The sequence below is a fragment of the Mesocricetus auratus genome, unplaced genomic scaffold (assembly GCF_017639785.1).
Source record: "Mesocricetus auratus isolate SY011 unplaced genomic scaffold, BCM_Maur_2.0 Super-Scaffold_100006, whole genome shotgun sequence".
NCBI lineage: Eukaryota > Metazoa > Chordata > Mammalia > Rodentia > Cricetidae > Mesocricetus > Mesocricetus auratus.
Genome location: NW_024429190.1, coordinates 42,493,213 through 42,507,200, shown reverse-complemented (window position 1 = coordinate 42,507,200; position 13,988 = coordinate 42,493,213). Strand labels below are relative to the sequence as shown.

The 13,988-nt window shown below is 41.0% G+C and overlaps 1 protein-coding gene across 1 annotated transcript in view; it reads right to left on the bottom strand.

Moving 5' to 3' along the window:
• The window catches only part of Nwd2 (NACHT and WD repeat domain containing 2), a 156,314-nt gene that overhangs the window by 77,593 nt on the left and 64,733 nt on the right, over positions 1 to 13,988 (bottom strand). Inside the window, exon 2 of the mRNA XM_005074389.4 lies at positions 9,319 to 9,407. Within this exon, the coding sequence (XP_005074446.1) occupies positions 9,319 to 9,407 (89 nt within the window). The remainder of the gene's footprint in view (positions 1 to 9,318; positions 9,408 to 13,988) is intronic.

The following is a 13,988-nucleotide window of genomic DNA, read 5'->3' as shown; positions in this document are numbered from 1 at the left end:
TGTAATATCCTGCTTATGTAATGATACTAAGATCATGATATAAACTCCAGGGGGTCAAAAGAGCATAAAGACTAGGTAGAAGCAATACTTTACTCCTGAGGTAAACAAAGTGGAGTTAGATACTTCTCAGTGGTCTCTACCTAGTTACTGACAAAATGAAGCTTTCATACAAGCTATGCTTTTACTCTTTGATCATTTGTTATAAAATGTCCTCTTGTAGACATAGGAAAAGTAATAATGGAAAACATGACTACTACATGTTTAGGATTTGTGATGAGTGCATTCAACTGAGACACTTAAATGTCATCTGAAAATTGGGGGCTATTTTTCATTCTGTTTTCTGAAGGACAAATTTTCTTGGGTGATTTCCACTGCTGAGGATAAATGAGTCAGTCCCAGTTTAATAGAAATTAAGGCTTAGCAAAGAATAACTGCTCTTCTGAATCTCCCACAATGCCACAGCTCTATGTTTAGAAGAAACATCAAGATCACCTCTGAGCAGAAACAAAAATGAGCAAATACAATGTATAAGAAGTCAGGCTTGACCACTCAGAGGAGCTATTGCATGCTGCAGAAACTGTGATTAAATCTAGACAACGAAGGTCATATACACACTCCTTCTCCCTTTGCCTGTTGTCATCCTTATTTTCTCTTTAATAAGCTGGCTCTCTCACAATGTTGGGAGATGGATGATGGAACACATTTATACTCCCAGAGAATATCAACTTGGTATGGCCTGGCTAGGCTCTGATGGACAGCACTGGAATGTGAAGTGACTAAACAAATTAGACCTCTGGCCTGAGTGAAGCGATGCGATTCAATGAAGAGTTGTGCATTTCCCGGTAGACAGAAGCATCCATTAGATAAAAAGAAAATAGAGAAAGGTGATTAGTTGACAAGGTGCGGTGGAGACCAAGGGCACCATAGCAGATTGTGTCAATTACAAAGCTGGCAAGGAATGTTGGTAACTCAGGGGACAAAATACATCTTGAGATTCCTGAGCAGGCAGTTGGCAGTGGGTTACAGGGAGAGGTGAACAGAAATGAAGTGTCCATGAAGAAACAACATGGAAATCTATGCTTTTGCAAGCAAAGTAAAAAAAAAGTAATAAAAGGGGTTAGTAGAACGTACATGAAATGAAAGAACAACTGGGAGGGGGATATTGGGAGCTAAAGTTTTAAGTGGAGATGGGAGCAGGAGGTGAAAGAAATGAGGGATAGGGACAGATGCATAAACACTAAGGATGTATGAAAAAGCACTGTGAGACCCATGGATTTTAAGCTGTTGAAACACTATAAAAGAAGGACTTTGAGCAGAGCTGTCCCCACATGTGTAAACAAAGCTGCTCACAGAAGACATGGATCGTTACATGATGATGTCACCGCAAATAAGACAGGCATCTTTTCTAGCTCTCAACTTCTTACCATAACTAGAAAAGACCATATTGCCAAAGACACCACAGACTCTGGTTACAGGACATAGAGAAATAAATCTTGGATGGACAAGGAAATCATTCCTGCAGGCTATTGGTCAATTTCCTATGTTTTTGTGCCTGGCTCCACACATATGAGAATTTGGGCAGCACTAATTGCATTTATGGGTTATTTTAAAAGACATGAATCTGGGGATGATATAGGAGATGTGTTGGGGGTAAAGTGGGGCCGGAGAGCAGATGACTATGGCTAAGATACATTGAATAGATGCTATATATGGTGCAAATAATTTTGCAGTTTATAAAACCAAGAAAAACATGTATAGAAGAGACTGGCTTGATGGAGCATGAAGGCTTTGGTGAGAGAGTGGAAGCAATGGAAGAAAGATATTAACCATCTGTAAGGTCATGCTAATCTGAGGTTCACACAAATTAATGCAGCCTGAAACTTTGATGTACTTAGAAAGTGCTGCTTAATTTTGCTTAAAACCAGTTTGGGCTTCCTGCCCAAATTTCCATCCCCTGCTTTGGTAGGATAAAGAGGGCTTTTAGTTCTGTCTTGTTAAGCCTTAGTCAAGAATGACATATTCATGGAACCTTTTTGGCAATTCTTGACTTCCCCATCGCTCACTAAGATGACATCCAGGAGACCTCACATCCTGTAGGTGAAAATGGTAGCTTTTGGTCACAGCTGCAATGGATGCCAAGCGCATATCTGGCCACAGACCATCAGGTTGTTTCGGGGGCTGGTAGATTAAGAGCCAGTCATTTCTACTATTTCACTCCAGATACATGGAGGACGGCCTAGGCCCTCCCCCAAATGATGTGACAGACTTTGCTGATCCCCCAAGGAAGTACTCACTGTTCTTGGGGAGTGGGTGGGAGTTGGTTGGGGGGTTGTAGGGGGAATGGGAGGATGGGAAGGAGAGGAAATGGGGGATTGATGTGTAAAATGATTGTTTCTAAATTAAAAAATCCTGGTCACTTCTCATCAGCTTGATAGGGGCTGGTGTTCTTTAGCTGACCAATCCCCACTCCCCCTGTCCTGGCTGAAGATCCTCCATGTATGCTCTATCCATCCTACCTATATTATTCACCCCAGGCCATTTTTATCCCATATCATACTTAGTAGCTGAGGGCATTTTGGAAGAGTTTGACTATATGGTTTCCTATCATTTTGACTAAGGCGTTGGTGTACCAGTAGTAGGGGCAAAGTATTATAGGACGATCTCTTTCTAGTGTCTTTTGTAGAGATCAGAGCAAGTGTTTCTGGGAGCTTCTGATTTACATGTTTACTGTCACTTAGCTAACTCACTTCCCTTCACAGAAAGGAAATGGGGCAAGTCTGCTTCTCATGTTGGATAGGTTCTAGCTCTGCCTTCCCCAAACAAAATAACACAAACAAGACCCTCCACCATTTCCTTTATAAATCAGAGCTCCAGAGGCAGAATCTCAAAGGACCAGCCAACTTGCTAAAGAAGTGGCCAGAAGAACTGTCTAAGTTTGAGTGTCAGAAACTTACTCCCACCATGATTGCTGTGGAGGGGATAATTTTGAGAGGCATGTAGGCCATGAGGGATCCACTGCCATGGATAAAGCTTTAAAAGGCACTGGCAGAGGGAAAGTGCTTCTCTGCCCTTCCACTGCCCACCACGTAGGACACAGTGTTCCTCCTCCCTAGAAGATACAGGCATCAAGATACCATCTTGCTGACAGAAGCTGTTTCATTACTGGGACCAAACCTGCTACCATCTTGATTTTGGCTTTTCCAGATCATACAACTGCAAAGAAATATCTCTGCCTTTAATAAATTAGTTCCAGGTATTCTGTTACTCCAGGGCGGACTACAATAGTTTTCGTTTTGATGCATCATCCTTTCTTGTATGCAATGTAATAAACACCTTGTATGCAATGAATATTCTCCCCATTAACATTCTTTCCACACTGGATACAACATACCCCTTAGAGTGGTGGTTCTCAATCTGTGGGTCACAACCCCTTTAGGGTTGTCGAATAATTCTTTCACAGGGGTGGAATATCAGATATCCTGCATATCAGATTTTCTTTATAGTGCATAACACCAGCTAAATTATAGTTATGAAGTATCAATGAAAACAATTTTACAGTTGGGGGTCACCACAACATGAAGAACTATATTAACGGGTCAACGTTAGGAAGGTTGAGAACCACTGCCTTAGAGAGACAAATGACTTAAGATACTAGATAAAAGATCTTTCATGGTACTCAGAAATGCAAGAGAGGAATGTATGCCTCTTCCCTATACTTGGTTCCTGGTCAGGAGGAAGAATGCCTCTTCCCTATACTTGGTTCCTGGTCAGGAGGAAGAATGAAAACTGTGAAAGACAAGGGAGTTAGTATTGCTCGAGTATCATCATGGGCCAGAGACTCTGTGTTCTTCCATTTAATTCCCACAAGAATGGTGGAAAGCAGGCACTGACACATTCATTTTATGCAGGTCTCAACCACAGGTCATATGTCAAGCAATGTGTGCAGAGTATAGGACTGGGAATAAGCAGGTTTGGCTGTATACATAACAGAAAAATCCATGCTGCTGCTACTATACTTTGTAAATGATGTAACAGGCTGCACTGCACAGTAGCATCAATGCAGGCAGCTCCAACATCATATATGCCAATAACAAAGAAATGTGCTGTCAGTTAAAAGATGCAACACAATTTATTTGTGTCTTGAATCCCAATTTCAAATGTTATCAACGTGCAGAGCCGTCCAACTGAGAATCAATGAAATCTGGTAAGCATTGTTTCAAGGAAGACTATTTGAGCAGCTGTGTACAGTCTAGACAAGAACAACAAAATGACAGAGACAGAGAGAGATCAGAACAAAAGCTGTTAGACTTTCACTTCCAAGCAAGGCAGGCACTTCTGAAATTTTAAGCAGATGAGCTTCTGGTAGGACCACAGCAGATGAGTCAATGGGAACACTGGCTACTTGGAGCTAGGCTTCCAAGGGTGGAAGAGTGGACTGACTATGAACAAGGAGCCATTGGAAAACTAAGTAAAGAAAAAGAATGGGTTTTGTTTTCAAGATATAACATTCAAAATAGAAAAGTACTCAACTATGGAAGGCAGGTCTGCAGATGCTGAGAAAAAACAACAGTTCTATACTGACAATAGGTTAAAGAGATAAGGCTTGAACTACTGGTTGAGGAAAGAAGACCACAGGGCAGATCTAGGCCTGTGCTGTCAGGGACACCAGGATGGAACCTTCACCAGGGATGAACATCCATTTCCTTTGTGTCTTTGGATGTCAGTACAATGTCACCTCTAGGCAAAAAGCATGTGTGGGGCAAGACCTCCCTGCTGGCAGGAGCTGGGTCCCCTCATTATTTCCCATCGTTCCTGGGATTCCAGCTGGCTCCAGGGACTGAAAGAGATGGGCTAGAACCAGCACATGGGGAGTTCTTTTGGGAGAATACATCACTGCACTTAATGACAAAGACATGTGAGGAAAATTACTTTGTCAGCAACATTTAGTAAAAGTGTAAAAGGTATCCAGTGGCATTCATAAGACAGGGAATATTAACTTAAGATTCGGAAATAAGAGGGGCTGGCTAGTGTGGCCATCAGGTGCCTCTTTTGAATTCTTGAGATAATTTCAAGCATTAATCCTGCAGGCCTCTGCCTTGCTAGGGTTTAGTCTTTATGCATCTGTCTGAGCCAAGGCAGAACAGCGCCTTTGATAGACAAATCAACGACATCAACTACTTTAGATGACACATTCTACCCATGTGACAACCAAACAGAATTAGGAAATTTTAAATTGCTATTTTGGTTGGTGGAAGATTTTTCTTTATAAATTTCTGAATACTTAACATATATAAATGGACTTCATTCCCTCTATTGCTCATCTACCTAATTGCTATCTTTGTTGCTGTCAGGCAGAAGCCTGTCACTGGGTAGCATGGCCTCTTCCTGTCAGGATATCCCACCAGGAGTTCATTATCATCTCGAACTGCACTGCCCAGCGTGGGAGATCTGTTGCCCATAGGCAACTGTCCAACACCTAAAAAGACGCCAGTCCAAATTGGGATGTGTTTTTGTGTAAATTATACACTAGGATTCAACATTTAGGATGAAAGCAATATGTAAGATATCTCATGAACAGTCTTTACATTGCTGACATATTTTGGATATATTGGCTTCAGGTATAATATTAAGTACATTATCAGGATTAAGTATATTATCAGGAAATTTGCAATTGTATGTATAACTTGCATGGGTGATTTCCGTTTTCTACAGCTCTGCAGAGTTTCTCCATTTCTGTGTCTCAGTCAACATATTTAGCTCAGTTAACCAGCACTTATTACACAGCCACCATGAGCAGATACTATAAGAGATGTTGCTAATAAACTATGGTAGCACAGTTGCTGGCTTCTGAGAGCTCCTACTTAGTGGAGGAGGGGAATTACAAAAGTGATTAAAGAAGAGCTTTCTCTGTTTCTTAAAGAATGAGTATTGGGTTGGAGAGTGGCTAAGAGCACTTACTGTGAAAGCAAGAGGACCTGAGATCTAGTATCCAGCAGCCCAGTAAAAGTCAAGCATGTGTACCGGTAACTTCACCATTGTAGGGTAGAGACAGATGGATTCTGGGAGCTTGCTGGCCAGGAAGGCTAGCTGAGATGGTGAGCTTTGAGTTCAGTGAGTGTCTTAATTAGGTTTTTATTGTTGGTCTATAACACCATGACCAAAATAGAATGGGGAGAAAAGAGTTTATTTCAACTTACACTTCCAGATAAAGTCTATCACTGAAGAGCCAGGGCAGGAACTTATGTAGGGCCTTGATGCTAAGTGCCTTTACCCACCGACCCACCTCTCTGAATATTTCTTTTATACTCAGTAAAATTCCAAGTCTATAATCATGCCCCCTAGGGTCCATGACCTGACTTTGACGTCTTCAAGAATTAGTCTTCTTACCCACTCCATGGAAAATTATCATCTTTACTGTTTTTCATAGAATATTCTAAACATTCCTTTTTCCTTTTCAGGCCTCTTTTCCTGTTCCCTATGTCTGGACTCCTCCTCCAGACATCTGCATGGTTTTCTCTGTCAGTATCTGCAGATATTTACTTAAGTATCATCTTGTCACCAAGTCCTTTCTGGCCACCTGGCCTTCTCTCACTCCCCTAAGGCATCTTTATTTTTTCATACAGCTTTAATTCAATAAGACACATTTATTACCCCTGGAATTTGCTTATCACTTGCCTCCCTCAATAATATTAGTCCTGCTGTGGAGGGGGAGTTGTACGTTCTGTTTCTGTATTTCAAGCACTTAGAATGTCAACCAGCACATGGCCAGTGTTCAGTATACTCCTTCTGAATGAATTAAATGCATGTTTATTATGCATAGGGTTTTAGAAGATGGCAGGGAGGATATGTGGAATGTCTTGTCAGGGTCAGGGTGATCTGAGAAGCTTTTCTTTCAGTAGTAAAGTTTACATTGCCCCCTCATTTATGCCGGAAGTTCCTACTGAGACTTCCTGACAACAGGCACCATCCTAGGATGAGGGATGTAGCTGCCAAGCTGCCAAGAGGCTAGGCAAGAACTTCTTATTGTGAAACTTAGAATCTAGTTGGAACAAATAAGAAAGCCAATCTGTAACAAAACAAGAAAAAAACCTGGTAGTGGCAAAGGTTTACAAAGAATTAGATAACGTGACTTTAAAGGGGTTGGTTTTGGTTCTCAGGTACATGCCTCTGAAAAGTGGAGGCCAGAGGAATGGTAAGGAAGTATTCCCGTGAAGGGGAAGGGATGAGAATTCAAAGCATAGAACACATTCAGGGCCAGCTCAGGTTGGGGGTTGGTCTTCAACTTTTGAGAGCTACAAGTGGCACACACACTTGCAGTCAGATAGCAGGGGAGAGATATCTGAGATTAGATGAAAGAGCCCTAAGGATGAGCAGGATCCAGCAGGCAAAGATGGGAAGAGTCAAGAAAGAGGGGTGGGCGGAAGAGAAGCACAGCCAGCGGATAGAGCCTCCTAAACAAAGGACTATGGGAGCATTAGGAGCTTTCGTGGCCGAGGGACTGAGGGCTTTGTTTCTCCTATGTTCAAGACATAACTGAAGGTAAGCCCGTTTCTCATGAATTCCCTGTGACCGCATCTCGTTGCAGTTGGAGAAACAGAACTATTCCCTAGAAAACATATCTTCCAGGAGAAGATGTATAATTAACTGCCCATAGAGAGCTGCAGCACAAGGTACATTCTTGGAAGATGCCGATAACATGCATTTGGGCTTCTGTTACGCTAGACTAGCAGCTGAGAAGCAAATGCTACTTGATGTATTTCGCTTTAATCTCAGCACCATCTCACAGGTGCTCCATTCCCAGGTCTGGTTCAGACGCTGCGCTCTAGCATGGGCAGGTGAAGCACTCTGGGGCTCATGTTTGCTGTGCGCTCATTGCCGCGTGCTCTCCCACCTGGCTCCTTACTGCGAGGGCGCCATCACTTCAGCTAGCAGCTTACTCTGTGTGTCCTTTTGCAGTCTGCCTCTGGCTATTCGTGCTTCACCCACAGCTAGCTCTAATTTACTAAACACACTTTTATTCTTTTTATTTTCTTCCTTTGCTGATCCCGGTTGGAACCTCAATTTTTCTGGAGGCTGTTCTGCATTCAACATTTTCTTCCTTCTGCTGACAGAAATGATGCGCCCCAAACGCAAAACCACAATTAACACGCCCGGACACTTTTCTCTCCCTAACGTAATTGAGTCTCCCAAAGAACGTTTAAGTCCTTGGGAATCTTGACAGGTTGCAAGTTTGCAACAATTGGGGAGCCGTTATCAGTACAGCCAGAATCCCCAGAGAAGGCACTGCTGAAGCCATGTCAAAGGATTTAATTTAAGTTCCCATTTATCAAGTAAATGGTGACTTAAGAGTAACTGTTCAGTGTGTGTTTCAAAATGGCTCACTGCTGACTGACAGTGTTCACCAAGATTGAAGCTATTTAGAGGTGATTACTTCTGAAACCATGTTTGAAATCACTGTGAGGTGTCTGAGATAAACTATTTATCCAGGAGGCCACAAATGGAGGGTGAAATTTTCTTCCTCTGACAACGATGGAGGGTGAAATTTTCTTCCTCTGACATCGGCATACAGTGTACTCTTCTACCGCAGAGCTCTAATACATATTCATCAGCCGACCCATAAACACAAAGTTGAAAGCACCTGACAGTTAAGATTTCCATGGTAAATGAGGCTGAAAATTTCTGACTAAATAATACTATTTGCTTTAGAAATCACCGACATTAGGTTTTGGATGTCCAAGGTACAGTTGGCATTTTTTCAACCATGTGGCAAAATAAATAAACTTGCTGGGGTTTGTGAACTTTAGTAATGATGTGTGTAGTTACTATCTTTGCAGGACTGTCACTGACTGAGAGGGTGGGTTAGGAAAAGGCACAGCACTGAAATACTTAGGGAAGAAGGCATCCCCCCACACAAGTACAGACTGACGAGTAGGGGGAGCTGGAGGGGCTGCCCGCCTGCCAAAAGGAAGTGCTGTGGAAGTTGATCCCGATTTGAGATGAAATACATTCGTGGACAATAGCTTAAGGCTGAAGTTTTAGCAACTTTCGTCTGTCTGATAGGAACAGAGACTAGAAAAAGCAAGTAAGCATGCTTTGAAGAAACATATGAGAAATACCAGGCAGAGTCCAAGAGATAGAAGCATAAATATGGAACTATCAAAATTAACTAAGTCATTTCCATTTTTTCATGCATTTCTTTTCTCAGATGTAAAGAAAGAAAAATAATCTGGAGATTAAAATTTGTCTTTCTAGCACCCACATTGTGATAAGAAGCAAACACTGCCTATATATATGAAGATGGAAAAAGGTGAATATTACCTGAAATTCCAATCCATAGTTTTCTCTGCAGAATTCTCGCAGTTTGGGATACACAGTTTCTCTGAGTGCCTGCCGCTCTGCTCCTGTATCTGTAACAGAAAACGAATGTTGGAAAGTGAAGGACTACACTATAATATACATGCAATGAAGACTGAGACCTCAGCTGTGAGCTGGTGTGATCTTTTCCTGCTAGGCTATTTCGACAGAGATCCATCCACTAGGCCTGTACAAAAAAGTTCAAGGGATGGATGAAAACCTCCCAGCAAGGCTGAGAACTTAGAGTTGATTGATCATGCCCAGGTAGATGTTTACACCAAACTTTCCAACATTCATGCCCCACTTTCTTTGGAAGAAGGAGAAGGAAGCACTGTTGGGCTATCAGATATTTAAGCCTAATACACTACAAGCATTTAAAAACATACAGGCTGATTGGTTTAGTTACAGACAAATTCTGAACTATACTATTATTTCCTATAATGTCTAGAAATAATTCAGCTTTTTACAAAGTTAAGCACAGCATCCATGAAATCAAAACAATAATTAGGAATAGTATATAATGGAAACCATTATAACAACAATCAGATTGCACTGTCTGTAGAGTCAGTAGGCTGGATATTTAACAGGATGGTATTTCCCACTCAGGGCTTAGGGATATTCTGCTTATCAGAGACATTAATTGTTTTATAAATGCTGTATCACATAGAAACTCTGAAATAAAATATTTTTATTCCCAGTTATTAGAAAGTGCAAGAAGCAATAAACCTCAAACCAGAAGAGCTGCTCAATAGTCATTATGTGCTTAATTTAAAATTTTTTTCAGGGTGAGATTCCAAAGCTTTTTGTGTTACTGTATGCCAAAATTCTGCCATTAGTGGTGACATCCTTGAGAGTCTTGCTGCCAAGAGTGTTGCTTGCTTGCCTGACTGACTTCAGTAAACATGAGAACCACGGTCTTCAAGAAGTAGGTTAATGTGCTATCTCGTGAAAAGCATATTTGCTAAATGTATCTCAATCCCAGCTACAATACAAACTATCCGCACATCTCGTTTATAACCAAGATAATAACTTAAAAGAATATCCTTGTTATTCTCTAGCACATCTGTCCACGAAGACTCAGCCATATGCTGTGCTGACCTACCCTATTTTCCTACTGTTCTCAAGCCTATTTTGAGAAGCAAATAACCAATCACGGGTCTAAGATACAGCTGTAGCTCTGCAGCCTGGCCCAGAAGCCAGTGTTTACAGGAAAGGCAGAAAACAAGGTTTTCAGATAATTTGTGACCTGGGCAAGTAAGGTCTTTCCCCACCTTACAGTCAATGTGGTTCAGAGCCTAAAGGGAAGGAGAATGCAGGAGGACCATGCTGAGCATGCCCTGTGGTGTCACAGCATTGCTGGAGCAGCACACTAAGATTTTGTGTGAGTTATATAATCTTAGGATTGGAAACCCACTATCCCTTGGCCTATTTTGAAAGCTGAAAATATTTACTTTGTAATAAAGCTGATAATAGTCAATATCTCTTAAAAGCCTTAGCAGATTTTTAATATGAAATCACTGAAAGGTCATTTAAAAAATAAATACTAGCTGGGTGTGTTGGCCAATGCCTTTAATCCCTGCACTTGAGAGGTAGAGGCAACTGGATCTTCCGAACTCAAGAGCAGCATGCTCTTTCTATACATGGAATTCCAGGATAGCCAGGGCTACAAAGAAAGACCCTTTTCCCCAAATATAAGCAAATACTACACTGTGTGGAAGTCTGAAGCTATGTTAAGTAAGGATTATCCCCCTGAAATTTTAAAAATTGATATCTGATATAAGAAATAATTATGATATGATATGAGGATCATAAAAGAACTGTTATTATAATTTTTATTACTTGGTGCTAAGAGTTTGATGTACAATAGCCAGGAATAAAAAGGTAATATAGGACCTACTTTCCAACACTTATTGAATGCTTATTACTGTTAGTATGCTGACCAATTCTGTGTGCATGTTCTTAAGCAATAACTAATGATGGCTCTGTGGAAAAGTAACACTATGTCTTCAATGAGAAGAAACCAAATGTGCAGAAGTGTTAAGAAAGATCCCCTAGGTTAGATGACCTCTAAGAAGTCAAACTTGGACTTGAACGCAGGCAGCCACATCAAGTATTACTTTGCTTTAACAACAGAAACAGGCATCTGTAAAAATTAATCAGCCTTTGAATATAGTCCATGTAATAAGTTATGTTATTGTTAAGGGATGTGTGTAATAAAAAATATTGAAGTTAGAGACCTTGCTTACCACAAATAAAGCCTAGTTTCATCCCGAGTCCCTTCAAGAACAACAGTAAGAAATGTTAAGTTTATGGAATGACTTTCTTCTTTAGAGTCAACAGGTCTAAAATTCAACCTGAAAGTGATTGGTTACCCCATAGATATCATGGCATTATCGCACAAATGACCTCATCTAGCTTTGCAGGTTGGTGTCATAACCCATAAGAATTTTATAGTTTGGTTGGCCTTTTGATGACTTTTTACCCTCCAACAGAATATCACTTTGTGGTATGGTAAAATCTAGCTAGCAGGGAGGAAACCTGTCAGCTCAGTTATAGCTTGATCTGTCCTATGTATTGCCTTTGGCAATAAGATCTCATCATCTAGTTCTAGTGGGCAATCCCATGATAATAGTCTGTACTATTTTCTAAGAGTCTGGAGTCTTACTGACCAACAACTATCTGGAAGGAATCCTACACTTGGCACTGTTTAATAGCTTATAGCTTCTGGGAGCAGCAGCATCTACCCATGGTATTCAGGGTACCTTCCTTCAAACTTAAAATAACATACATACATATATAAATATATGTGTTTTAGAATTTTATTTATTTATTTGTGTGTGTGTGTGTGTGTTTTGCTTGCTTATATGTCTGTACATCATGTACATGCCTGGTGACTATGGAAGCCGGAAGAAGGCATTAGATTTCCAGACACTGGAGATATAGACAGTTGTGAACTAGCATGTGTATGCTTAGAATCAAAACTAGGTCCTCTGCAAAAGCAACAAGTGATCTGAGGGATGGGACCATCTCCAGCCCTTAAGTTATATTTTAAAATTAGTGTTCAAAATAGTATGTTTACATATGACTTCTTCATATGTCCTTAGTATTGGTTAACTATACTCCCTATCTCCCCATCTCACAGCTGCTTTAATCTCATTTGTATCCTATTATCCTGTCTCCCATAAGACCTCTCCTCTTCCCTTTTAACTTCCTGGTTGCTATAGGCATTCTAAGTTAAACAAAGAAATCTAAAGTTTGAAGCTAAGATCTACATATGAGAACTTGAGACTTCTGTTTTACTAGGCCTGATTCCAAGGAAAAACCTATGTATGGGACCATAAGCCTGGTCAAAAGTCCATAGCTAAGAAGGTCCTAGGTCTTAGGAAGAGTCTATCACTGTTGTGTTGCTATACGGACATGATATTGAACTGCCTTTTAAATATTTATGTTTATAACCAATGGATTAGTGTTGATCTCAGCCTTAGTCAGAGATGCTTCTTGAAGTAGAAATTAGTTAATGCAGAGATTTCTAACTGGTAGAACTGGAAATAAGTGATTGATGAGTTCTCAGCCCTTAACAGGATGTCTGTATCATTCTTTCTAAGACTGAGTAAACATTAGAGAAGACAGAGAGCGTAAGACCCAGAATGTAGGAAGGAATCCATTTTTTCTCAGCATGACATGGCTGTTGGGCTTATGAGCTCACAGTGCCAGGATCTACCTGCACAAGACAGCCAACCTGGGGCTGGAGAGGTGACTCCATGGTGAACAGCGCTTGTTACTATTGTAGAAACCCTGTATTTGGTTCCCAGGACCCACATGGTGACTCACAACCATCCATAACTCCATTCCAGGCGATCCAATGGCCTCTTCTGACCTGTGTGGGAACTTTGCATATATATACTTGCAGGCAACACACTCAGCCACATAAAAAAGACTGAGTCCATCTACATTCCCTCTTGGATTAGGCAGAGGCTCATACGTCTCTACCCATCCCTGAGGAACTTTAGATAGGGGCATGTGTGTGAGGTAGACATTGATAAGTTTCCCATGATCAAGTGAATAATCTCCCAAGCATGCTCAGGAAAGCAACTCTAATCAAACACAGTAGGTCATAAACAAAAGGACATGAAAACAGGAAGGGAACTTGAGAAAAAGAAGAAGTTTGGTGGGAGAAAGAAGGGTAGGATGAGGGGAGGTCAATGGTGAAGTGACATTATGAAAGAATAGAAGTTCTATTCCCTCTAGGATACATACTTCAACAACCAGATCATTAGCAAGATCTCTTGTTCTACTCTTAGAACTCCCAATGAATCTAGTTTCTTCACCCCTGTTATGGGATACAAGTTGAAGTTTTCTCATTTGGACTTTGTCTGTTTTCCATATTGGAATCCTCCAATCCATTGAGCACAGACAGTCTCCTGACTGATCTATTCAAGTGTAGCTCAGATTACATGTCTAGGATTAAAGTCACACTTCTTTGGTTGAATACTATCTCTTGTCCTAAGCTTATCTTCCAACACTTCTGTTCATGTCACCCCCAGTGCTGTCTGGCCTTCACTGTCCCTGACTTAGATTTTCACACTGGGTCTTTGTTCCTGTTGTGTCCTGGAATGCCTGGTCCTGTCACCAGC